We start from the raw sequence: 27,620 nt of genomic DNA, 5'->3' as shown, positions 1-27,620 counted from the left end.
TTATTTTGATTTTTCGATTGATTATTTATAGTTTTGCCAGATTAGAAATACAAGTTTCTATACCATTGAAAGGTTAGGGGGTTTTTGGTGATTTTTAATTAAATGTTACTTTTTGTGAGAGTCTACCTTATCTCCACTCTATAGTTTCCAAGGGAAGAAAGTCCGTCAGAGACTGCCGAAATTACCGCTGTGCTTGCCACCAGAATGCATTCATACGCTCATCCAAACATGATTATGATATGGAATGTGACAAAGTACAGGATGGAATGTTCTAATTGTTTTTTATCAGATTCTGGTATATAGCAGGTAAAATAGCAGTATTTAATAGCAGTATTAACAGTGCTGATTTAAGACATCTATATAAAACTTTATTCCTAAAACACAGCTTTCACATTTGTTCCAAATGCCCGTGGAATACTTACAAAGATTAACTGTACACTTAGGCAAAATGTTGATAAATCCCCAAAGTAGATTACTAACTAAACTTATATTCTCTAACCACAATGCAGTAAGGTTGGTATTTAATGGCTGTAATTTTTTAAGGAAACATTTTAAAACATTCTAAACTTTGGGGCTATAGGATAACTAAAAATTGAGATTGTGGAATTTTTTTTTCATTAATGAGAGTAAAGTAAGTGAAAGTCGCTCAGTCGTGTCCGACTCTCTGCGACCCTGTAGACTATACAATCCATGGGATTCTCCAGCCTGAATACTGGAGTGGGTAGCCTTTCCCTTCTCCAGGGGATCTTCCCACCCCAGGGATCGAACCCAGGTCTCCCGCATTGCAGGCGGATTCTTTACCAGCTGAGCTATCGAGGAAGCCCGATGAAAGTAAAAGCAATATCCAAATCTTACAGGATGTGACTAAACCTATATTTAGAGGAAAATATAGAGCCTTTAATATTTTAGTTGAGCAAATTCAACTAGGAAGTAAAGTAAGCATTCTAAAAATCAGTCCCCCAGATTGATCAATATAACCAAGATCTGGCTCTTAAAAAAAAAAAAAAAAACTTTAGTTATTGTGACCATAGGAAAAGGGTCAGTGTTAATTGGAAGGTTGGAAGGATATAACTCCAGTCAAAGATGTGGTTTTCTTAAAGAAAATTACTATGTGCAACTTTAGGCTGATATATTTTAAAACCGAAATTAGATGGATGATTTTCTAAGAAAATATCTAAGTAGATCATTAACAACAAATTTAAAAGACCATCAGTAAATCTATAGACCTTCCCACCCCTAACTATGTGCCGTCCAGAAATTTTGTACAAACATATGTGCCCACCAAAAGTATGAGGGAATGTTTCTTCATTCCTTTGCCAGGTTTGAGTAGTATCAGTCCTTTTAATGTTTGTTAATCTGCTGTGTGAAAAAACTCATTGCTTTAAGTTAGATTTTTAAATATTGGATTTCAGAGGTTGCTTGTTACATTTCTTATTTTGAGAATTAACTACTTATATACTTTGCACATTTTTCTCTGAAGAATTTTTATTAATTGTTGAGCATTAATTATATCATATTAATGAAGGGAATGGTAACCCACTGCAGTATTCTTACCTGGAAAATTCCATGGACAGAGGAGCCTGGCAGGCTACATACGGTCCATAGGGTCGCAAAGAATCGAACATGACTGAGCATGCACTATCTAAAACCATCTAATGGTGTGATAGCGTTGTTGTATACTCAACTCTATTTATTTGTCACATGCTAAGGAAGTTCTCTCCATCCTCAAGATGATAAGAAAGTATTCTCCTTGGTTTGTTGTTGTTTTATCATGTTTAGGGTAGAGGACAAGGAACTTAAATCCTTAATCCACATGGAATTTATTTTGGCGTGTCTAGGTGTAATTTTATTGCCTAATGTTTAGCTGATTGTCAGATTTTTAAATAAGATAGTGATATTCACAAGTTAATTTATGAGAAAAATTAATATTGTTTTTAAGCTGAGCTTTGATCAGTTGGACTTGGTAATTAATAGCCATGGTTCTTTTGAAATTTCTGCCCAAAGCAACTAAAATCCTATGTGATAAGGTAATCAAAATGGAGCGATAAGAAGAGGAAACTAATTCTGACTTACGAAATATGGAGTTTTATTTATTAAACTTGAAGTTGGATCAGAGCATCCAAGTGAAAATATCTAAAACCGTAGATATACATGACCTCATGAGTGAAGTAAAGAGTTGAGAGCCATCCATGTAAAGGTGATCATAATCCTTATAAACACTATAGCCAAGAGGAAGAGTTGAGAGAATGCAGAGAAGAAAAAGAGTGAGAGGACCACTTCCAGACCATAATTTTTGAGACTCATGTCATCTAGCTCTAGCACCCTCTATAAAATTTTAATGATCATTTTCTAACCTTCTAGTTTTTCCCATATTGAGGACTTCAGCTCTTGGTTTTCTTTCTTCTCTACCCCAAACCCAACGATTGTCTGGAAAACTTTACTATCCTGTTAGAGATTTTTTAACCTCATTTCTAATGACAAGTACTGCTGTTACATTCATTACATCTCTGTAATCTTTATTCATTTTTGTATGAAAAGAAATTTTCTGAGGACCTTTCTGCAGGCCCAATACATTTTAGGGGGCAGGATATTTTATAGTTATCATCTACCATACTTGCAGAAATAATTGACCAGTTCTGATTTTCTAATGGTGAATAATAGTGCTCACCTGAGTTCTGCTTAAGATTTAATCTTTCCTCTCAGAATTAAATCTATGTCAAAATGTTATTTTGAGGGCACACACTCTGTATCATCTTTTACTGGTTAATAAGTTTTAGTATTGAATCTACAGTTGCCAGTTTGAGCTGCATATATCTAAAAACTTTTCACAAAAACTGTCTTTGGGTGCTATTGACTGTATTTCTGATTTTGACTCTGCTTTATCAATGCGTATCCTTGGTACTAAACGAGTAGTTATAAATGAATTAGCGTAAATCTATTACTCTGAAAGAAAAGTCTCTCTCAGCAGGTACCTTGCTGGTGGAAGGTCAACGATAACAATCTTCATACATGAAGAATAGCCATATAAGGTCGTGTAAGAAAACATAGACTTTTTCCTACATTTGATATGTTTTCCTAAGCTCAGTTTCCACCTGAAAAACAATTATTTGAAAACCTTTTTTTTCTGGGTCTGATGGTGTGTCTGATCAATGAATATAGGAATGAATTTCACCTAGATTTTAATTAAGAAGTACAACAAAAAACCTGAAACATCTGTGAGATGGTGGCAGTTACTCTTCCCAGTTGTAATCAGGCATCAACAGGTGAGTTTACTCTCGCAATAATAGAAATTAAAACAGAAGAAGCCAGCCAGTATGTATCTCCTTTCAACTCTGCAACAGAAAGCTTAAAAACCATGGTAGCTGGTAATGTCAGTTGACTTGTAGTCACTTAAATCTTTATGTGTAAGCCCAACTGCAGAGAACTGAGTGGGCTGATTCACCTCCAGGCCATGAGCAATGCTGAGATCACTATGCTGCTGCTAAGTCGCTTCAGTCGTGTCCGACTCTGTGCAACCCCATAGACGGCAGCCCATGAGGCTCCCCCGTCCCTGGGATTCTCCAGGCAAGAACACTGGAGTGGGTTGCCATTTCCTTCTCCAATGCATGAAAGTGAAAAGTGAAAGTGAAGTTGCTCAGTCCTGTCTGACTCTTAGCGACCCCATAGACTGTGGCCCACCAGGCTCCTCCGTCCATGGGATTTTCCAGGCAAGAGTGCTGGAGTGGGGTGCCATTGCCTTCTCCGTGAGATCACTATAGGAGATGCCTAAGACTGTCCCTTGGACTGAGGAAGGTGGGTTATTGTGGGTTACCAACAGCATCTGTAAATGAACTCAGCAAAAATTACCTTCTATCCTGTGTTGGGTCCTCAGCACAGATTGTCAGACACGGTGCAAGGCTGTGAATTGTGATTATTGTTTGAGGAAGTCAACATGGCATGACTTCATCACTAACAGTTTGCACTTAGCTCTAGCCATAGTGTGTATACAGTGCTACCATGTGTGCAATATCCAGTGCCCACATTTTTGTTAGGACTGTTCAGTATTGTATGAAGACACTGTTGGTACCTTGCTTTGTTCTTGTATCCCTGATTCAGTAACAGGAGATATAAGACCACCAAGCATGAGCAGCAATTTTTCTCCAAATAAAGACTTCATAATCTGCTTGTATTTCAGTTTGCGTACACAAATACACACATTTTATAGCTTTCTTGAGATGTTTCACACACCATAAAATTCACCTATTTTAAGTGTACTGTTCAGTGGGTTTTAGTATATTCGCAATGCTGTGCAACCATCATCCCAATTTTAAGGTGTTTTCAATACCTACTGTAAACACCCTATACACATTAGCAGTCATTTCTTCCAACTTCCTGTCCCTTCCCTGGCTATGTTGCTAATCTGCTTTTTTTTCTCCCTCTCTAGAGTTCTTTATTCTAAACATTTCATGTAAATGGACATAATATGTGATCTTTTGTGACTGGCTTCTTTCACTTAATATTTTCAAAGTTCATGTATGGTGTAGCATGTATTCATTCCTTTGTGTGACCAAATAATATTCCATTATATGAATATGCATATTTCACTTAACTATTCATTAGTTAATGGACATTTAGATTTCTTCCACTGTGGGGCTACTATTAACAGCTGCTGTGACCATCCATATACAAGTTTTTATGTGGACATAGCTTATATTTCTTTGGGGCATATGCCTATGAGTGGATAGACTCTGGATCATATGGTAAGTCTATTTTTATCTCTCTGAGGGACTACCAGATTATTATACAAAATATTGTTACCATTTTACATTCTAAGCATCAATATGTGAAGGTTCTCATTTCTCCATATCCTTGAAAACGCTTGTTTTTGTCTGGCCTTTTGATTTTCACCATGATACAGACTTAATTAGATATATCTTGTTGAGCGAGAATTTATTTTTAGACTATTTTCTATCTTTAAATGTTTACCTTTTTACAGGCAGGAATGAACTTAATCAGATTTAAAGTGGAAGCAGAAACACGCATACCAAGACTCCTCATTTAATCAGATGTAAACGTGTTCTTTCACACCCAGTGGTACATACCACACCCAGTCGTGTACTTTGGAAGTGCAGGAGGTCCTCAGACTCATTCTTGGAAAGGACCATCAACACTGCCTCTGCCCCATGAGGTGCTCCAGCCTCTGCTTCAACAGCTCCACCACTCACTCACTGCTCATTGGCATCTCATTTCGTCTAGGCACTAGTTGGCAAAGGTTTTGAAAATTTAAAAAGATCCAAAATCTGCCTGTGTTAGATTTCCTGGCTCTGTTCCCAGTTCTGCTCTCTGAAGGCACAGGAAAGAGATCTAATCTACTTCTCAAGCCCCCACTTCCTTCCCCGAAGTATTTTCTCTCAGGTCTTCACTCACTGAAGCAGTTCTCACAGGTCATCCTTTCTACTCCACTTTCCTAAGTTGGCAACTTCTGGGTCTATTTGTTGATATCCTGTTTTTAAACATGTCCCTTTGAATTACATAGGCTGTGCCTCAGATAGTGACGGCAGATTTATCATCCTCCTTTCTGTAAACTAAACTGGTAAAGCATCTGCCTGCAATGCGGGAGACCCGAGTTCGATCCCTTGATTGGGAAGATCCCATGGAGAAGGAAATGGCAACCCACTCCAGTACTCTTGCCTAGAAAATCCCACGGATGGAGGAGCCTGGTAGGCTACAGTCCATGGGGTCACAGAGTCAGACACGACTGAGCAACTTCACTTTTCACTTTCTGTAAACTAGAACATTTCTATGGCCTAACATATGTTTTACTCCTGTTGAACTCATCAAAGCCATTAAACCTTTATTGCCACACTTCCTTATTTTTGTTTCATTTATTCTCATTTTTTAAACATACAATCACATGGTACAAAATTTAAAATATATTAAGTATTTGATAAAGTATCTTCCCTCTCCTGTTCCCCAGGCACCCATCTTTTCAGAGGTACTCAGTAGTTCTCGCATATCTTTAGAGATTTTTAAACAGCTTTATTGAAGTAAGTTTACAGAGCTGTGCAGTCATCACCACAATTCAGCTTTAGAACACTTCTGTCACCCAGAAAAGTCTCATACCTGTTTATAACCAATTCACATTCCCAGCACAAGACAAACTCCCATATTCCTTTTTTCTGCGTATTTCATATAAATGGAGTTATACAATAGCTAGTCTTTTGTATCTAGCTTCTTACGGATATTTTCAAGATTGACCCTTGTAGTATGTACCAGTACTCCTTTTCATTGCTGATTGGTTTTGGGTCGCTCTACCACATTTTGTTTATCGGATTGCCAGTTGTTGGACATTTAGATTGTTTGATTGGGGGGGGCGGACAATATGAATAATACTGCTACGAATATTTGTGTAGAAGTTTTTGTGTAGACACAAAAAATTTTATGTGGACTCATTTCTTTTGAGTATATACCTAGGAGTGGAATTGCTGGGTCATAGGTAAGTTTATGTTTAGTTTTTAAGAAAATTCCAAGGTGTTTTCCAAAGCAGCTGTATCATTTTGCATTCTCAGCAGCGTGTGAAGGTTGCGGTTTCTCCACTTCCCTGTCAACACTTGGTACTGCACATCTTTTTGGTTATTGCCATCCTGGTGGGTGCAAAGTGGTATCTCACTGTGACTTTAGTTTGTTTCCCTCATGACTGAAAGTGTTGAAATCTTTTCATGTGTTTATTGGCCACTCTTACATCTTCTTTGGTAAAATATATATTCAAATCTTTTGTCCATTCCACATATATGAAATATCTCACAACTTATTTAGACCTTTAATTTCTCCCACCAATGTTTTATAGTTTTCATTGTACAAGCCTTGCACTTCTGTTGTTCAGTTTATTTGCTGATATTTCATTCTTGTTGATGCTACTGTGAATGGAGTTTGTTTCCTTAATTTTATTTTCAGATTGCACCTTGTTAGAATATAGAAATACAATTGATTTTTTATCTTCTTGACCTCATATTCCACAATCTGGCTAAACTTTTTTTATTTAATAATTTGTAGATTTCTTATTTTCTACAGATAGCATCATGTCATTTGCAAATAAAAAGTTTTACTTCTTCCTTTCCAATCTGGGTTCTTTTCTTTCACAGGTATTTTATACATAAAAAGCAAGTAACTGTATATATTGCATATATTTTCTTCCCTTTTTTCAAAAATGGCAGCAAAGTTTGCTTTTTGTATTTGACAATTTATATTGAAAGTCCATTTTAGTGTGTAAATTATTCTCCCCTTTTTTTAAAAACAGCTGCAGAAAAATTATAGTGTGTTACCAGTCTGTCAAATCTTCCTCACCATACTTTCGTACATATTGGTTTAACATAATCTTTGTCTCCTAATTTTATATTAGCTTTTTACATTTTTTGCATCTAAATCATTTGTTCTTTGTAACACTTCCATAATTGCAGGAATGCAGCTGTTCCCTTTTCTAGATGGGGAAACTGGCAACTGAGACTATGGCTTGCTCAAGAAGAGACAGCTAGTAAAGGGAAGATCTGAGACAGGTTTAGGTATTTGACTCCAGACTCACGGCTTTTTCTACTGTATCAGAGTTATTGCCATTCTTCCTGCCTGATGCATAAGGCTTTACAATTATCCCTTGTTTTGATTTGGCCTGTCATTCCTGTTATTATTAGGGATCCTGACAGCCCTTTAGTCCCTTCCGGATGTTTTATATGGGAAAGCTGGTTCCATCAGCTTATCCTTCAGCCCCTATAACTCCATCTTGCCCTCAAGTATGCTATGAGAAGTTTTGTTGTTTTATCCAAATCTAGTTCTCTGCTATATATTCTGTTCTACCAGTTAAATGACCACGTCTACTAGGGAAAAAAAAGGCTAACCTGGCAGGGATTTGTTCTGCCTGCTTTAGTGAACCTTGGCTAAAATTTGCTGATCTTTTTTTTAACCTGCATATGCTTGCAGATAATCAAATTTGTGATCCATTCTAGAATTTTACAGGTCATCATTTTTAAAGCCTGCAGTTTGCTATGCTTATCTTTTTAAAAGTTAATTTCCTGTCTCCAGACATTTAACATAGTTCCTCTGCTGCAGGATCTGTTGCAAGTTCCCTGAAGGTCCTGAAATATAGTTTATCGAGGTCAGGGAAGGAGATGCTCTGTTTCAATTTACTCTACCAAACGTCTTTAATCAGACAAGCACCTGGCATTTATTCAAAATGTAGATACCCAGACCCCTCACTTAAAACCTCTAGTTCATTGTTCTGGGTTAGGACCCTTCCTCAGGAGAGTGTTCTGATGAACCAGTTTAAGAAATACCATTTTATATCAATTTTTTTTTACTATATTTTGGTAATCTTTTGGTTATTCACAAACATTCCACCATCAGCTCCCTTCATTGCTCTGAATATAACTAAAAAACCTTTGGGGCTCAAATATTTAAGTGCTTTTTGCAATATTCCTGACATTCAGGACTTCTCATAGGGCCTTTTAAGTTTTTTGGCATTTATTCTTGAATAAACGCCTAAGTCGGATCTTACTGGAAAGCACTCTGCAGTTCACCACTCAGCCTCTTTAGTTATCCTCTGCCCTCTTAACAGTTTTGTGGTAGCGTCACTTCAGAATTTCTTTCTCAAGACACACCAGGCTAATCTTTGTCTAGCACCCTCTTCAGAGTGTTTTCAAGTCCTGGGAACACACCGAGTCTTGTCTTAGCTTCTTGAAACAGCTTGAGTCCTTATCTAACTACAGCATCCACCTGTCTATTGCAAAACATGGAGTAGCATGTTCACATGGCTGCAAGCTTGCTGGCAATGTCATCTCAACCATTTGAACTGGGTTAGAAAGGGCTCTTGGTGACTTGTGTATTTTCTCATTCTGTAGGTAACTATGCCTTTGACCGCAAGTAATGGTAACAGGATGTCTTGTTTTTCCAGGTGACAGACCATGTCTCTTCTGACTCTGTTTCATCTTCTACCAGTAGTTTCTGGAGCTCGAACTCTACCCTTTGCAACAAGCAAAATGCACATATGTTAAATAAGGGCGTACAAGCAGGTAAATTAAACATTTTCATTGAAATATTAATATAAGTAGCTCTTAAACCTGTGATAAGACACACCTCACTCACAATAAAAGAAATGAAGATTAAAAATGTACTCAAGTATATTCTCTGGTGGTCCAGTGGTTAAGAATCTGCCTTGCAGTGCAGGGAACATGGGTTCGATATCTGGCCGGGCATCTAAGATCCCACATGGTTCAGGGCAGCTATTGAGCTGGCGCACCACAATTAAAACCTGGCACAGCCAAAAAGAAAAAAGTAAATTTTTTTAATTAACAAAAAATATTTACTCAAATGCCATTTGTCCCCTATCAGATAGACAAAAATTTAAGTTTGAAAGCAAGTTTGTGGGCAGGCATGTAAGGAAATAGGTACATTCTAGGAGGTGTATAAGTTGGGAGTGCAACCCTTATGACTAACAACTTGGCAGTTTCTATCAAAATTACTTTGACCCAGCACTTTTACTTTTGGAGTTTAGCCTATAGATATATGGTGTAAATGTGTAAAATGACAAATGGTTAATGACAGAATTAACCTCTGAAGTATTGACTTACTATAAGCATTAAAGTAAAATCAACTTAGGTGTCCATCAGTAGCTAAATTGTTAAATAAATTTTTATATATCCATATAATGAAGTCTTTGGAGAAGGAAATGGCAACCCCCTCCAGTACTCTTGTCTAGAGAATCCCATGGACCAAGGAGCCTGGTGGGCTACAGTCCGCGGGGTTGCAAAAGAGTTGGACACAACTGAGTGACTAACACACATAATGAAGTCCTACCTAGTATGAAGAAGCTTTTGCTACTAATGTGTCAAGATCCCCAAGATACATAATTAAAAAGAAAAGTACAGAATAGTATATAGCATGCTACTACATGTATTTGAAAAATGAAGAGAATTGCTGGAATGTGTGCAAAAATTCTCTGGAATCACAGGGTTATAAACTTAATGGAGAACAGGAATGGGAAGGAGGCTTTTCACTTTATGACTTCCTATATCTTTTGATTTTATAAAACAGAAGTAATCCTTCCCCTTGATTATCTTTCCCTTCAAGTCATGTCTTTACACCTGTTAACCTCTTCCTTACCTTGGTGACTGCGTTTACTGCCCTTCTTACTTGGGATCAGAACTGAGATCTTTTTCCCAGTGAATCCATATTAGTAGTTCTTTCCCGTTAATATCTAAACTGACAGAAGTGAACTCCTCCCACACACAAACATCTCCATCTCTCTACCCTCATCTTCCTTCTCTTCTTCTCTCTCTCAAAGCCTTTTATCCCACCCAAGAGGAGTCAGTAGCCTGTGGTTTTGAAACCTTAAAATTTTTTTAATTTACTGAAGTAGAATTAGAAAAAAACTAACTCTAGTGGTAATAGTTTAGGCAGCAGTGAAACTACCATTCTTTATGCAGACGTCATAATAAGAAAAAGATGTATATCACTTATCATAGTTTAGGATTCTTTCTGATGGCAATAAGAGAAAATACAACTCAAATTTGTTCTTAAAAATGAGATATCTCACATGTTTGAAATTACAATAAAACTTTGAAGACACTTGATGTAGTAAATCAAATAATGTGATTCCAAAACTGTTTGTATCAACTCTGCTTGCATTGTCTTTTTGCTTATATTCATTCAGAGCACTGCCTTCAACAAATATTTTTACATGATGATACTTGTTTAAAATGTGTCTTGATGATTGTTTTGAATATTTTACCAGATTTATTTATTTATGTATTTTTTCTTTTGGCCACGTTGCACAGCATGTGGGATCTTAGCTCCTTGACCAGGAATCAAACCCATGCCCACTGTAGTGGAAGCATTGAGCCCTAACCACTGGCCCACTTGGGAATTCCCTATTTTACCAGATGTAGTTGTGAAGATTATAGATCTCAATTCTTTTTCATTGCAGAATAGAAAATAAATGACTAATTTTTTTTAAAGTTTTCATTTACTGACTTAAATGCACCTGCCGACCAAATCTCAAGGCTTTTCTCAGAGAGGTCTGTGATCTTTACCCTCAGGTAACTTGGAGATTGTGAGTGGTGTCAGAAAAAACACTCGAGATGTTGGAATGACTTTCCCAACTCCAAGTTCTAGTGAGGCTAGAATGGAAGAGGACAGTGATGTGACTTCTTGGTCAGAAGAAAAAATAGAAGAGAAGAGGCTCCTTACCAGTTATCTTGTGGACAAAAAGTTAAAGAAGAACAAGAAGAGCTGCTGTGAAGGTCAGTTTCTAAGTGCTGCTTTCTTAGTAGAAAAGCTTGTGAATTTCTCTTCTCTTGCCATGCTAGGATTCTTCATTTCTAGACAACTTAATGTTGACCACCCAGCACCACCTTGGCACATTTTCAAAGTACAGTCATCTCTCTATATCTGGAGGGGCTTGGATTGAGAACTCCTCCTGAATACGAAAGGCTGTGGATGCTGAAGTCTTTTATATAAAATGACCTAGCACTGTCCCCCAAATGCAAGGATTCTGCATGCCTGTATACAGAGGGCTGACTGTATTTAATGCTGCAGTTAGAGTCTATATACCTGCAGTAAGCAGACTCTAGAGCATTTTGCTGGCCCCTGACAGCTGATTCCCTGAGAGCCTATATTATGTATATGTTTCTGATGAGAAAAATGAAAAATCTTTTTTCTTTCTTCAAAATATCTCCTATAGGAGTTTCATGGTTTGTTCCTGTGGAAAATATGAAGTCTGGTCCTAAGAAGGAAAACATGCCCAAGCTTCATGGCCCTGGTGTCTCCTGGTTTGCACCAATAACCAACACCAAACCTTGGAGGGAGCCACTGCGGGAACAGAACTGGCAGGGACGGCACATGGACAGCCACAGTTCACCAGCCGGCCCAGGCAAAGAGCCGCTGAAGCCATTTGTGAGGGCAACCCTCCAGGTACGGTGAGATTGAATTAATTTTAGCTGTATGTTTAAGGAGGAAGAAAGGGTAAATCTGTGACTTCGCATGCTGAAGTATAGTCATGTGACCCTTGTTTCTGGCACCTCCACAGTTCATCTGTTCTCACACTCATTAATCAAAGACTGCCTTACTATTAGTATTATAAATCACATATCACCCTCAGTATCTGAGAGGGGCAAGGCAATAGAAGGGAAGTGTTGTGTAGCTACTCATTGGGTTTTGCAGATAGATAGCTGCACGGGGAGTGTAGTAGAGGCCTGATGTTTGCATCAGTCTTATGTTTGTTCCTCCATTTATATAACTCCTATTTCTACTTAGCACGGGGTCTGAAAGGCACCAAGTCTCTTTTTTATAACTACTTGGGAGCCAAAGAAAATGTTATTTAATGATGTATTTCTTTGAAGGGAAATTTAAAATCACACAGTGAGCCAAACTTGATCCCATCCACATTGGGGAGAGTTGTAATTGCCATAATCTTAGTTCTTGATTTATTCCAAAGGCATTTCTTTGATCCCTCTGATTTTCCTACTGGAACTCTCCTACTCAGGGAGTTGTTAGATCATCCTTCAGCTCTAGGTATTTTCTATAAGTTACAAACAGGCTTTCCAAACCTGCTGGGCAGGTACTGTTTTTCTAGGCCCTTGGAGAAAAGACTGCATCATTAATATGAGGTTGGAGGGCTTTTTCTTCTCCTCAGGAATCACTTCAGCTTCACAGACCGGACTTCATCTCCCGCTCTGGGGAACGGATAAAGCGCCTGAAGTTAATAGTCCAGGAGAGGAAGCTGCAGAATATGTTACAGAGTGAGCGGGAGGCACTGTTCAACGCCGTGCAGGAATGGCAGGGCTACCAGGACCCCATGCACCTGCTCCGTAAGAGAGGTACACTCTGCCTGTTCACTTTCCTATTACTCGGTAGAGAGGGCAAGGTCTGCTTCATGCAAGGCAGCACTGCTCAATGCCAGGCCAGTTACAGTTCAGAGAGTGACTTCTTGCTTGTTGAGACTCAGATCTCCTTAGATAACAGAACCTGCCTAATTACGCTCTCAGCACTTCCATGATCCAGAAAAACACAGTTTATCTTGCCCTGTCACTACATCTTAGAAATGAGAGTGTGCAGTGAGAATGGGCACTTGGCTTGCAGAATCTTAGTTCCCTAACCACGGATTGAACCCAGGTCCTCAGCAGTGAAAATGTGGAGTCCTAACTACTGTACCACCAGGGAATTCCTGAGAATGATGTTTTTGAAAACCAGCTCTGTCACCATGAACAAGTTAGTTCCAAAAGTATAATGTTTTGATGGGGCTTGCTTCCCTCAAAGGGTAATAATAATAATAAATACTTACATAGCTTGGGTAATAATAATATTAAATACTTATATAGCTCTTGTGTTTTGCTCAGACATTATTCTTATTTAATGCTTATAACACTTCTCTGGGGTGGATACTGTTAATATCCCTGTTTCACAAATGAGAAAACTGAGGCAAAGAGACATTAAGTACCTTGCCCAAACAGATTTGAACCCCTGTGGGCTGGTGCTAGACTCTGTGCTCGTAACAATTATGCTAGATGTAATATCACAGTAAAATAATACGCGAAAGCTGTGAAAACTATAAAGTACTTCCTAACGCTTTAATCACTGCCTTACCGGTAAACAGGTCAGTGTTTCAATTCACACTGTTTAGTCTGTGCCACAGCGTTGTGTCTTCAGGCGCCTTAGGCTGCTGTCATAGTCATCATCGTCTAACCCTGGCTTTGGCCGTTGCTCACCAGCCTGCACTGCCAGCTCAGGGGAGGGGCACAAAGCCCTAGCTGCTCCCTCTCACAGTTCTTGAGCAACACACTCTTCGTTCTTAAGACACAATCCTCTGTTACCAATCCCCTAAGGGTCAGGATCCCCTCAATGGATCCTTTGCCCAGAGTCACAGTTGACAATTGAATGAGACCAGGTTCAGCATAGCAGAACATTAGCTGGTCACGGAATGGAGAAAGGAGAGCTCATGTTTTTGTTTGGTTTTTTCCTTTAAAGATTTTTTTGATGTGAACCATTTTTAAGATCTTTATTGAATTCATTACAGTATTGCTTCTGTTTTATGTTTTGGTTTTTTGGCCGAGAGGCATGTGGGATCTTAGCTCCCCAACCGGAGATTGAACCTGCACGGGAAGGTGAAGTCTTAACCACTGGGCTGCCAGGGAAGTCCCAGTAGAGCTCATGTTCTACAGAGGAGCAGAGGAAGGGAATTGAAGGAGGCAGGAGGAGGCAGATAGGTTGATTAGGGCTTGAGGAAAGGGGCGGAGCGGCATGCGCAAGCCTCCATGGTCTTTTGCACATGGTAAAGATTGTGCCTCAATTCAGTTCAGTCGCTCCGTCATGTCCAACTCTTTGCAACTCCATGAACTGCAGCATGCCAGGCCTCCCTGTCCATCATCAACTCCCACAGCCTTCCCACACTCATGTCCATTGAGTTGGTGATGCCATCCAACCATCTCATCCTCTGTCGTCCCCTTCTCCTGCCCTCAATCTTTCCCAGCATCAGGGTCTTTTCAAATGAATCAGCTCTTCACATGAGGTGGCCAAAGTATTGGAGTTTCAGCTTTAGCATCAGTCCTTCCAATGAACACCCAGGACTGATCTGCTTTAGGATGGACTGGTTGAATCTCCTTGCAGTCCAAGGGACTCTCAAGAGTCTTCAACACCACAGTTCAAAAGCAGCAATTCTTTGGTGCTCAGCTTTATAGTCCAACTCTCACATCCATACATGACCACTGGAAAAACCATAGCCTTGACTAGACAGACCTTTGTTGGCAAAGTAATGTCTCTGCTTTTTAATATGCTGTCTAGGTTGGTCATAACTTTTTTCCTTCCAAGGAGTAAGCATCTTTTAATTTCATGGCTGCAATCACCATCTGCAGTGATTTTGGAGCCTAAAAAAATAGTCTGACACTGTTTCCACTGTTTCCCCATCTATTTCCCATGAAGTGATGGGACCAGATGCCATGATCTTCGTTCTTTGAATGTTGAGCTTTAAGCCAACTTTTTCACTCTCCTCTTTCACTTTCATCAAGAGGCTTTTTAGTTCTTCTTCACTTTCTGCCATAAGGGTAGTGTCATCTGCATATCGGAGGTTATTGATATTTCTCCCGGCAATCTTGATTCCAGCTTGTGCTTCCTCCAGCCCAGCATTTCTCATAATGTACTCTGCGTATAAGTTAAATAAGCAGGGTGACAATATACAGCCTTGACGTACTCCTTTTCCTATTTGGAACCGGTCTGTTGTTCCATGTCCAGTTCTAACTGTTACTTCCTGACCTGCATACAGATTTCTCAAGAGGCAGGTCAGGTGGTCTGGTATTCCCATCTCTTCCAGAATTTTCCAGTTTATTGTGATCCACACAGTCAAAGGTTTTGGCATAGTCAGTAAAGCAGAAGTAGATGTTTTTCTGGAACTCTCTTTTTCGATGATCCAGTGGATGTTTGCAATTTGATCTCTGGTTCCTTTGCCTTTTGTAAAACCAGCTTGAACATCTGGGAGTTCATTGTTCACATATTGCTGAAGCCTGGCTTGGAGAATTTTGAGCATTACTTTACTAGCATGTGAGATGAGTCAGTTGTGCGGTAGTTTGAGCATTCTTTGGCATTGCCTTTCTTTGGAATTGGAATGAAAACTGACCTTTTCCAGTCCTGTGGCCACTGCTGAGTTTTCCAAATTTGCTGGCATATTGAGTGCAGCACTTTCACAGCATCATCTTTCAGGATTTGAAACAGCTCAACTGGAATTCCATCACCTCCACTATCTTTGTTTGTAGTGATGCTTCCTAAAGCCCACTGGACTTCACACTCCAGGATGTCTGGCTCTAGGTGAATGATCACACCATCGTGATTAACTGGGTCGTGAAGATCTTTTTTGTACAGTTCTGTGTATTCTTGCCACCTCTTCTGCTTCTGTCAGTTCCATACCATTTCTGTACTTTATTGAGCCCATCTTTGCATGAAATATTCCCTTAGTATCTCTACTTTTCTTGAGATCTCTAGTCTTTCCCACTCTATTGTTTTCCTCTATTTCTTTGCATTGATCACTGAGGAAGGCTTTCTTATCTTTCCTTGCTATTCTTTGGACCTTTGTGCCTAGCAGAGTACAAATGCCCCCTTTGGACAGAAACCTTAGCATGTTAATGAAGCAAAAGTCACTTTTGGACACTTTCAGGTTGCATCCACGCAGGCTCGTTCTTGTGGTCAAGTCGGAACCGGTTTGGGGCAGTTGACCACTATATATCTCTCAAAACATGTATCTCTCAAAGTACAGCTGCAGTACATCTCTGCCAAATGCCAGGTACCTTTGAAATGAACACAGAGATAAATCTGGTCAAATGTCCAGCTCTCAGGGTCTGGTATGGAAACATAAGTCACAGGTCCACAGTTTTTAGGAGCTGGTATGGTGACACCACTTGATATTCAACCATAAAAAAGAATCAAATTTTGCCATTTGGAACAGCATGGAGTAATCTGGAGGTTGTTATGCTTAGTGAATTAAGTCAGACAAAGACAAATACTGTATTATATCACTTATATGTGGAATCTAAAAAATACAACAAACTAAAGAATATAAGAAAAAAGAAACAGATTCACAGATATTAAGAACAAACCAGTGGTTATACTAGTGAGGAAAGGGAAGAGGAGAGAGTCGAGAAGATAGGGATTGGGGATTCAGACATAAGTAAGCTACAAGAAGGTATTGTATAGCACAGAGGATAAAGCCAATATTTTATAACTATAAATGGGGTATAGTTTTTAAAAATTGTGAATAACTATGTTGTACACCTTAAACTTACATAATATGGTAAATCAACTATACTTCACTTCAAAGAAAAAATGGCACAATCCACTAAAAAAAAATCTCTTCTCTTGCTTAGGCTTCCTGGCAGCCCAAAAGAAAAGGCCTATTGGAAAGAAGGAAATGATTCAGAGGTCTAAACGGTAAGGCCAAAAGAATAAGTAACTATAAAAGTATAAATCAGGCCACCAAATGGTCAGGAGCTGTAGCTTGTCCCAGAATAAAAGCATTATGCTCTAGTTACAACATTATGAGCAAATTAGCTATAAAAACAGTTTCTCACTTATGGTTCTAAAATGGAAATGAAAATTAGCAGATCATGGTATGGATGCCTCATATATAAAAAATACAAAGAGTTGCCATGAATTTTTATGCTTTACTCAGGCTTGGTTTTGTTAGAAACTTAAGTATAAATAAAAATATTTTGAAATAAAGGTAAATACTTCTTTGGGGCTCTATTTCTAGGCAATCCTTTTTCTAGGAATTGTATCCAATATAATAAGATATAAGGAAATAATCTCAGAGATATAACACATTAGGCTTGTATCTAAATAAAGTTTGAAACTTGAAATAAAGTTTCAGAATCATATGTACACTGCCACCATTTGTAGTCTTTTAAAAAAAAGCATTTGTGCTTACATAGATGCATATAGTGGGTTGGCCAAAATTCAGTATTTTCCAGAAGATGGCTCTAGCAGCACTTACTTGTCTTTAACTTCTTTCAAAACAGTCTTGTTAGGTTGTATTGTGATAGTTGTCTGTCATATCAGAATGCATTTTAAAACTTATCAAAATTGGTGAATTTTTGTGTATCCATTTTAATATTGAAGATGGAAGAAAAAGAGCAAATTTTCTGTATATTATACTTTATTATTTCAAGAGCGATAAAAACACAGCTGAAGGGCAAAAAAAGATTTGTGCAATATATGGAGAAGGTGCTGTGACTTTTCGAATGTATCAAAAGCAGTTTACAAAGTTTCATTTTGTGCTGGAGATTTCTTGCTGGAAGTTCCACAGGTGATGAGATTGATCAGTTGAAGCTGATAGCGATCAAATTGAGACATTGAGAACAAGCAATATTATACCTCTCCAGAGACAGCCAATGTACTCAGTATATCCAAATCAAATATTGAGTCTCTAAAAACCATTTGCACCAATTTGGTTATGTTAATCACTTTGATGTTTAGGTTCCACGTAAGTTTAAGCGAAAAAAACCTCCTTGACCATATTTCTGCATGTGATTCTCTAGTAAACATAACAAAAGCATTCTGTTTTTTAAAACAAATTGTGACGGGTGATCAAAAGTGGATACTGTACAATAATATGGAAAGGAAGTGATCATGGGGCAAGCAAAATGAACCACCAACCACACCAAAGTTGATCTTCATCCAAAGAAGGTGATGTTGTATATATGGTGAGATTGGAAGGGAGTCCTTGACTGTGAGCTGCTTCTCGAAAACCAAACAATTAATTCCAACAAGTGCTGCTCCCAGTTAGGCCAACTGAAGGCAACACTCACGGAAAAGTGAGTCAGACTAATTCTGTTGAATCAGTCAACACGAAACACATAATCTTTCATCAGGAGAACATAAGACCTCATGTTTTTTTTGTTGACCAAGAAAAAACTGTAACAGTTTGGCTGGGAAGTTTTGATTCCTCTGCCGTGTTCACCAGACATTGCACCTTCAGATTTACATTTATTCTGGTCTTTATAAAATTAATGGAAAATTTTTCAACTCCCTAGAAGACTGTGAGAGGCACCTGAAACAGTTCTTTGCTCAAAAAGAAAAAGTTTTAGGAGGATGGAATTATGAAGTTGCCTGGAAAATGGCAGAAGGTAGTGGAACAAAACTGAATACACTGGTCAAGAAAGTTCTTAGTGAGAATGAAAAACAGGTCTTTTATTCTCGCTCTAAAACTGAAGGAACTTTTTGGCCAATGCAATACTTTTTTCCCCAAATGGTTGATCATACTATATACAGAAGTTTGTAGTTTGTTTTATTTTGCTTAACACTATATTGTGAATATTGTGAATGTTTTCCCATATCATAAAAGCTATTTGAAACATTTTGTGCTTTGTAATAATTTTATTATAGTCCATAATTTATTTGTTTTCTTGTTGGAAACTTAGATTATTTCCAATTAAAGTGTATATATCAAATGCATCTTTGATCCTGTTCCTCAAAACATGGTTCTTTAAAGTCAGTGGCATCCAATCCGTGATGGACAGAGCCCAAGATTTTCACTTGGCAAGACCTTCCCCCCATCTGTTTCCCCTGCACTCTCTCCATGAAACCTTGACTCCATTCTTACCAACACTCCCTTCTCCTCCCATCTCCTTTCTACTCTTAACTTCTTCAAGACCCACCTCAAACTTATTCTTTTTGGTCTTCATTGACCTCCTTCTGTCAGAATAAGTTTTTTTTCATTTCCTATAACTCTGTGTAGCATTTTGTAGATATGACCCATTGTACTTTTTTTGCATTATTTTTCATCTTTAGAAATATGGTAGTAATATGTAGTCATTATCTTATATTGAAACCATACATTTTTGCATACAGAGTGCCAAGAAGTTCATCTGCACCCTTTATTCCACTCCTTTCTCAGAAGTGACCACTATCAGCAGAATTTTATATGATTTTGTGTATCTGTATCTCTCTCCAGATCTTGAACATAGGCCAGGGTTCTTTACGTCCAAGTGTCTAACAGGGAGCTGGGCCCACAGCAGGCCCACAGGCTGTCTGAGGGACTGAGTGCCTGGAGAGCGGTAGGGCTTAGGAGATGTGGGCAGAAGTGACTGTGTGCCTGCGTGGCCAGTGACCTCACTGCTTCTGTCTTCCCACCGGTACCATTTCCAAGGATTTATGAACAGCTTCCCGAAGTACAGAAAAAGAGAGACGAAGAAAAGAGGAGGTCAGAATATAAGTCATACCGGCTGCGAGCCCAGCTGTATAAAAAGGTCAGTCGGTCCTAGAGCAGGATTGATGAGGTTTACCGGGGGAAAGGGAAATCGAGGCGTGTTTGAATTAACCGTATTTGGAGAGTGAACTTAAGCTAGTAAGTACAGTGTACCACCACTGAAATTTAAGAGGACAAAAGCACCTGTAACTAGATTTCAAATCTGAAAATCTAAAAAGGCAAATCTAAAAACGGCTCCTTTCAGGGGCTTCACTAGAGGTCCAGTGTGTTTGAGACTCCATGCTCCCACTGTAGGGCACAGGTTCAATCCCTGGTTGGGAACTAAGATCACACATGCTGCATGGTGTGGCCAAAAAGAAAATGTTTTTTTAATTTTTAAAAATTATTCAATAGATAAATAAGTCACCTTCCAGACACATTTGGAGTGAAACCAAATTTCATACTTAGGTGTCAGTTTAGATGCCATGCTGGAAATCCCCACATCCTTCAGAATTGTTGGGCTTTCATTTGAGTCCCAAATGGTAGTTTTATGTCCCTTATAGGTAAATCATGTACCATTAGAACTTTTCAGATAAACTGGAAAATGTCCACGTGTAGCATATAAGTTGCTAGTTTGGGGACTCGGGGCCTTGACGCCACCGCCATTTCCTACCCATAGCCCCAGTAGAATCAATGGTGCTGCAAGTCCCAGAACCTCACAGGCCAGGGGACTTGCTGCCAATGAATTCCTTGAGAAAGCAGATGGACCTGAAGGTCTAGGTCCTTCAACTGTTCTCATTTCTTTCCCAGCCCCCTTGTTTCACCCTCAGAGGACTCTGAAAGTCAGGAACCAAGAGACGAGTTCATAGGAGACCCATGTGGGATTGGAGAGCTGCTCCTGGAGCGTGCACCGCGGCTCGGGCTGGGCATCCTCAAGTGGGGAGGCGTGGGCGCTGCTGCACCGCTGGGTGGTGTATCAGTGTCCCGAGGCCAGGCTTCTCATTGTGCTTGTGTGTTTGTGAACTGACGGACAGATTAGTCTGTTAGGATTATATTAATGTAATGTTTCTGTGTAGACTATAACAGACTGTCGATCGTCTTTCCTAAACATTTGAGGAAGTGTTTTTTTTACTATAATTACCATATTTTCTGAAGCTGGGAAAGATGAGGTTTGGGAGAACCACACTGATCTCTTCAGAAGCTCGTCTAGGGTGAGGAGCAGCTGTCTGCCTCTGATGGCAAGAATATCTAACTTCTTTCCTCCCTTTCTTTTCTTCCACAGAAAGTGACCAATCAACTCTTGGGGAGAAAAGTTCCTTGGGACTGAAATAAAGAGTATTTTCCTCAGCACCTTGGAATTATATTTTATCAGCTTGGAGGAACACAATGCTTACTTTTATGAGTCTCTTTTAATAAAACTTGTTGTCCATGTGTAATGTAGAAGTAGTTACCTTCTAAGAGTCTTGGGTAGAATGATGACTAAGATTATAAATGGTTTAGGGGCAGTACTTTCTCCACAGTGGTCTTACCTACAAGGATATTTGTTACAATGATACTACCTTAATTCTAGCCAAGAGTAAGTCCCTTTTTGTATGTGTTTTTATAGAAAATAAATAACTTCTGATTGACTCATAGTAAAGCAAGCAACAGCAGGTTTTTTATTTTACATCTGGAGAGGTGCCGGGAGGTACGCAGTGTTTCCCAGGGGTGTGTGGGGGACTTCAGTCTAAAAATGCCAGTCAAGGGAAGTGGGCTGCTAGGTCAAATGTGGTCTCTCTTTAGAAATGCCATGTAATGTAGCGAGAGCCCTTTTGCTGATTCTGTGGAGACAGTGTCTGCTTCGGTAGCCATGGAGTGGGTCCAGAGCCTCTGGGCAGACGCAGGCACCTTGGGTCCAGAGCCACATCCTAGCTTCACGCAACTTCCCTCAGGGCCGCTAGCCTTTAGTGGACACGACTCAGGAGACAACAGTAAATGTATTCAAATCATGACCTGGTCCTGGCCAGTGAGATGCAGGTAGTGGCACCTCTAGGTCTAGCCGTCCCTGGCTGCCTTCTCCCCTTCAGCAGAGACCTTGGGGACCATAACAGATTGATGGCATCGTTGGCCCCAGTCCTTCTCACGTGAGTTCTTCTCACACGCCTTCTCCACGCCCTCTTCATATGATTTTGCATTTCCGTTCACTGAAAGTGGGGAGGGTCCCCGGCATGACACCTGGACACCAAAGGGTGAGACACCCACAGACTCGTGAGCCAGAGAAAAAGGGTTATTATTGTTTCGTGGTAGCTTAACACGCAGCAGTCTGTTGGCATTAGGTAAATGAAACAGTAGCACTCCCAAAAGCCTGAACAGAGCAGAACCACCCCACCACCAGCGCCTGCACAGACACGCAATAAGCTTTTACCCTGCCGTCACACTGAGACCTCAGGGGCTGCCTATTTCTGCAGCAGAGCTGATTCCTCTTGACTAATCCGCTGCTAAACAGATCGCAGGCCCCCTCCCTGCTCCAGTGCCTGAGAGACCTGAGCAGAGGGGAGGCAGTAGGTGAATTGAATTTGAAAGGAAGAAATTAGCCTCCAGCTTGTGAATAAGAAAAACTGGCTCGTCTTCTGGAAGCCAAGGCTCTGGTAAAGGGCCAGGGCAGAGTGCTGCAGTATGCTGGTGGTGAGGACGACTTCACCATAGCCCTGGTCTCGTGCAAACGTGAGCACAGTCCTGACCAGGGCTTTGGCTATCCCTTGACCTCGGTGCTCAGGGGTCACACATAGGTGAAGCAGCTCCAATTGCGTCTTCTGCAGAGTGGGCTTCTTAACAGGCAGTGCTCCCACTATGCCCACCACCTGCCCCATTGACTCAGCCACCCAGAAGCAGGAGCCGCTCTCACTGAGGTAAGATTTAGTGATGTCAGACATGTCTGTGTGCAAAGACATGACTACAAACTGCTTCCAGGGGTATTCGGCAAGGAACCTCAGGGCAGCAAGGAGGGCGAGGCTGGACACGAAGGCCAGGACCCAGGAGCCAGAGACTAGGATTAGGGCGAGGGGTCCCCCAAGCAAGAGCACAAGGGTTTGGGGCAGCTTCAGGATGTGGAAGAAGGTGGTAGGAATGTGCTCGGCCATCGCCTCAGAGAACAAGTCTGTGACCCATTTGCGGTCATTTTCCTGGTATTTGCGGATGTGATAAGGAGCCATAGAAGACTTCTGATTCTCTGGATCCCAAAGTTCAAGAGAGACCTAGGTGTCCCCTTATGCTTGCCCAGCAGCCCTGGGGAAGAAAGAGGAAACCATGTGAGTGGCCCACTTACCAGAACCAGGAAGGCCCTGCTCAAAGATGTGTCTCTCTGCTCCTACCCAAGAGGAACTAGGCCACAGCCACTGGGAGAAGGTGTAGAGTCCGAAAGACCTGCATTTGATCGTGGCTTCATGCATGACCTTGGGCATGTTATATAATCTCCAAGAATCTGCCTTCTGAAGTTGTTCAGAGGATTTAATGAAATAACACCCTCCCCGTCTTTCCCCATTCCCTAGCCCTCGTCTCAGTTTCTCCATACATTGGCGCTCCATGCAGCAGCCACCCATGTGTCCTCCTTTTGGTCCCTCTCTCAGGGCCCATACACTGGGGGAAGCCTGTACAAAGACTGATGGAAACAGCAAATGTTCCTTCCCCCTTGATTGCAGATTCTCAGGCTGCTGAGGTGGCATAAGAGCGTAGCACCAAAAGTGGTCCAGCCTTGAAGGCTGGGGCGAGTCCGGAGCTCAGGCCACACCTGAGAGCACTGTCCTTCCACCCATGTCCTCTCACCTGCTGTCCCAAGAGCCTGGAGTGTCCAGGGCAGCCTCTGCCTGGCCTCTGTCCTCAGTATCCGACTGGCATCCAGGAGAGACTGTGCAGGGCCTGTTATACTTCTGGGGTACAGGCCTGGATGGCACCTCATTGGCTGGCTTCTGAATATTTGTTAATCATAAAGCCGAAGCTCAAGGGGCTGGGCCATGATGAGCAGGAAGCCCATTCTTGGGGAATTAGGCTGGAGGGGTCACGCAGGGTTTGGAACAGTTCAGGGGTCCTCGCCCTTGTGGCTGGCCTACACCCCCCAGCATGGCAGTTCACATGGCACCTTGGTGCCCTCTGATGTCCATGCTTGGCCCCACCGCACAGCTGCTGTGACCCTGGGGCATTCGCCCCTCACCCTGTGCCCTGTCATCACAGGCCAGAGTCCAGTTCCACTGGCTCAGCACACAAGGTCCTTCAGAGCTGGGTGAGGGCAGCAGGGCGTATCATCCAGTTTATGAAGTTTGGGCTCTGTTCGAAGAACATCAGGAGCCCACTGCTGTTCTTTTAGCTGGGGCGTAACCACCAGAGGTAGCGGTGAGTTGTGTGATATGTGTGTGTGATTCTGGTGACCTGTGGAAAATGGACTGAAAGGGCCTGGAACGGAAGTCTATATCCCCCTGCCCCCCAGAGGCTAGTGCAGCGGTCCAAGCAGGAGGGCCTCTGGATACAGATACGCAGTGCTCACTTTACAAGATCACCTTGTCAAGGAAGGCTTGTGGGAACTAAAATCCACGAGCCCTGGCACAGAGCTGAGTCTGACCAGAGGAAAAGGCATCTTTTTCTTATTTTGCTCAAAGGTGTCACTGCCCACTGAACTGTGTGTCCAGCATGTTGTCAGATTGAAGGGGGTGCCTTGTTCTTTGTTCACAAAGGAGCCATCTAGGCTAGTGGGGATCCTACAAGAGAAAGCAGCAACTTGGACCAGAATGGGGCCATGGAGGTAAACTGGCCCCCTTGGAAATATCTTTTGGGAACAGAAATGACAATGCTAATTTGAGGATGAAGAAGGGGTCAGAGGTGACAGCTAGGTTTCTGGCAAGAGCAACTAGGAGGATGCTCCAGAGACAAGACTTGTGAAAGAGATCACCGCAGAGGTGCCATTTTTAACATTTCAATGTTAAGCAAAATTTGAACAAGGAACCAAAAGAGAATAGAAGGCTCCAAAGTATAGCTGAGTAACCCTAATGAGTCTGTAATGTTAACCAATCAGAAACCTAATGGTCAAGCTGATGGGCCAGATGTTCTGTCTGTCCCTCCCCTCTCTTTCCTGTATTCTCACCAACTTCTGTGCCTTCCTCAACCCAGTGACCTTGGCTTTTTAGGCTTTTTAACCTTCCTCATAGTCATGAATGATGATCATGAGGATTTATTGATGTGAAAAATAATTGTCAAGCTATAAAAGATTATAAAACTATATTTTCATTCATTTTTGAAAAGTATAACAATAATTTATATTCACAAGCATGCAGAAAGAAATGTCTTGAATGGTTACACCAAACACTGGCAGCATTTATCTCTGGCTAGAGGAATTATGGGCAATTCTCTGTGTAAGAGATACAAGTCTGGAAGTCTCAGCAGATTGCAGGCTCTTGACCCTGCTTTCAACTGATGAAACTGAGGCTTGGGAATCTACCTGTCTCTGCCTCAGCCAACTCCTTTTTAAAAAAAATTTATTGAATGACAGTTGATTTACAATGTGTTAATTGCTGCTGCATAGCAAAGTGACTCAGTTATACATGTACATTCTTTTTCATATTCTGCATTATGGTTTATCACAGGATATTGAATATAGTTCCCTGTACTATACAGTAGGACCTTGTTGTTTATCCATTCTGTGTATAATAATTTGCATCTGCTAATTCCAAATTCCCACTCCCTCCCTCTCCCACACAGCAACCACAAGTCTGATTCTGCTTCTGTCCTGTGGATGAGTTCATTGTGTCCTCTTTTAGATTCCACATACAAGCGGTCTTGTATGATATTTGTATTTGTCCTTCTCTGTCTTCACTTGGCATGATGTTCCCTAGGTCCATTTACACTGCTGCACATGAACTTCAGCCAACTCTAGAGAGTCAGTCTAAACAGACCCATCGAAGATTGTGAATTCCTGAAGGTAAGGCAGGTGTGTTATTGTCTTATTTTTAATTAGCCATTCAAATTTGTACAACTCAGTGGCTCTTAGTACATTCAGAATGTTGTATAATCACCACTTCTGTCTTGTTCTGAAGCATTTTCATCACCCCAAAATGAAACCCCTTAGTCACTCCATTTCCACCTCTTGCACCCCTGGCAACCATTAGCCTGCTGTCTCTTTGGATTTACCTATTCTGGATGTTTCATTTAAATGGAATCACACAATATATGAACTTTTATGTTTACTTTCTTTCACTTTGGTTCTCAAAGTTCACCCGTCCTAGCAGGTATCAGTACTTCATGCTTTTTATGGCTGAATAATGTTCCATGGAAAGGACAGACCGCATTTGTTTACCCAGCCAACCTGCTGTCCTAAGTGTTACTTGCCCCCCCCGCAGTGAGTCTTGTTGTACTTCATGCCTCAGTATTATGCCTGGCACATGCAGACAGCTGCTATTTGCGGAGATATTAGATGCCTGGCACTGTGAGAAAGCACTTTTCCTGTGCTGTACTATTTGCCACTCACAGCCGTCTAAGAGCTAAGGCTCATATTGCTTCCATTTTACAAATGTGAAACCGAGGCTTACAAACCTGAGAGATCCTACCCAGCAGAGTGGCACCCAAGCCGTGGCAATTTTGACTCGAAGGCCTGAACATTTTGCTTTTTCAGTACCACGTGCTGACCCCAAAAGGCAGATATCTGACCAGTGTATGAGTTATTAATTAGTATAAAGCACTGTATGCCAAAAAACAGCTGTCTGCTGGGATGCAAGATTCACCTCTAAGCCTCATCATGCCCCTATGTTCAGGCCATACTTGACGCAGATCCAGTATGTGACTAAGGCTCAGGTCCAGTTCAGTGCTACCTCCTCCATCAAGATTTCTGACCCCTGACAACCAGATGGATCTTGTATCTGCTCCCTCCCTTTGAAGACTTTGCACTTCTCATCCAGCACTTATATTGCTGTTAATTTGTTACTTGCTAAAAACTGTTAACTTATTAACAGTTAAACAGTTACTAGTAACCTGATAAATTATTTTATTTTTCTATTACCTGTAGGAACCTGATTATAATAGGTAGTTATCTTGAAATCACTGTTATTCCGAGAGTTGTGGGACTTGAGGGCAGCATGTCAATGAAATCCCATGCTTGCATTTATGAAAAACACTTGCCTCTTAGACCAGCTAAGCCCAGAAATGGGTCAATGAAATGGAAGTTAGACAATCAAGTGGTGTCATGTTTTGGAAGTCTCAGAAAGAGGAGGAAAATGTCCTGGAAAGAACATCATCTCCCCTGATCTCTCATCAGGGTTCCCAGTAAGCCAGCCTCAGGTCAGTGCCCTGGATGCCCACTGAGCACTCATAACATGAGTGAGAGGAAGTAACAGCAAATTGTTTCAAGGGGAAAGAAAGTGGTCTGATAGGTCACTCCTTGGCAAGATGTTCAGAAATACTGGAACAATGATTCCAGCTCTATAGAAATACTTCTAATCTAAACTTTTAACGAAAGGGAGGTGTTATCAGGCCCCAACACTCAAACTAGGATAACCCAAGCTCATTTTATACAGATCACCAAAGGGCCTAATTATGAAGGTGTGGGTGGGTAAAGGGGAGCCAGGTATGTTAATGCTCAAGAGGCCTGAAGTGAGGCAGGAGGGTGGGGGGACAGGAACCTCACCCAGAAGTTGAGTAGCAAGGACCACCCTGAGAGGTCCAAGGCCAAAGCCAGCCTAGGGATCCTTGCAGCGAGGGGCCAGGAAAACAAATACCTTTGGCCTCATTCTCCTGCTGGCCTCCCCACTCCACACACTGGCCGAAGCCAAGGGGAAGGGAGGACCTCTTGCTGTGTACATGGTAAGTCAGCCTCCAGGGCAGAGAGAAGAGTGGAGAAGGATGAAGAGTGAGCTGGAGGGAACGATGGCAAATAACTGGCACAGAGGATTATGAAAACAGTACAAACTTGGCT

The 27,620-nt window shown here is 41.0% G+C and overlaps 2 protein-coding genes across 6 annotated transcripts in view; one reads left to right on the top strand and one right to left on the bottom strand.

Annotated features, from left to right (window-relative positions):
* The window catches only part of ALMS1 (ALMS1, centrosome and basal body associated protein), a 187,208-nt gene extending 166,082 nt beyond the window's left edge, over positions 1 to 21,126 (top strand). For all 5 annotated transcript variants that reach the window (XM_018055036.1, XM_018055035.1, XM_018055033.1 and 2 more), the window contains 7 exons: positions 8,921 to 9,038; positions 11,064 to 11,267; positions 11,708 to 11,937; positions 12,659 to 12,842; positions 16,872 to 16,935; positions 19,652 to 19,751; positions 20,973 to 21,126. In XM_018055036.1, coding sequence (XP_017910525.1) covers positions 8,921 to 9,038; positions 11,064 to 11,267; positions 11,708 to 11,937; positions 12,659 to 12,842; positions 16,872 to 16,935; positions 19,652 to 19,751; positions 20,973 to 21,017 — 945 coding nt within the window. In that variant the 3' untranslated portion in view covers positions 21,018 to 21,126. The remainder of the gene's footprint in view (positions 1 to 8,920; positions 9,039 to 11,063; positions 11,268 to 11,707; positions 11,938 to 12,658; positions 12,843 to 16,871; positions 16,936 to 19,651; positions 19,752 to 20,972) is intronic.
* On the bottom strand, positions 21,326 to 23,589 carry NAT8 (N-acetyltransferase 8 (putative)). The gene is made up of 2 exons (XM_005686369.3): positions 23,492 to 23,589; positions 21,326 to 22,954 (listed from the first exon to the last, which is right to left on the bottom strand). Exon 2 carries the CDS (start codon positions 22,879 to 22,881, stop codon positions 22,168 to 22,170), a length of 714 nt encoding a protein of 237 aa, XP_005686426.1. The 5' UTR covers positions 22,882 to 22,954; positions 23,492 to 23,589; the 3' UTR covers positions 21,326 to 22,167.

This window comes from Capra hircus, chromosome 11 (genome assembly GCF_001704415.2).
Source record: "Capra hircus breed San Clemente chromosome 11, ASM170441v1, whole genome shotgun sequence".
In the NCBI taxonomy this organism is placed as follows: Eukaryota; Metazoa; Chordata; class Mammalia; order Artiodactyla; family Bovidae; genus Capra; species Capra hircus.
The sequence above is the reverse complement of the archived record's forward strand: the minus strand, read 5'-3'. Positions and strand labels throughout refer to the sequence as shown.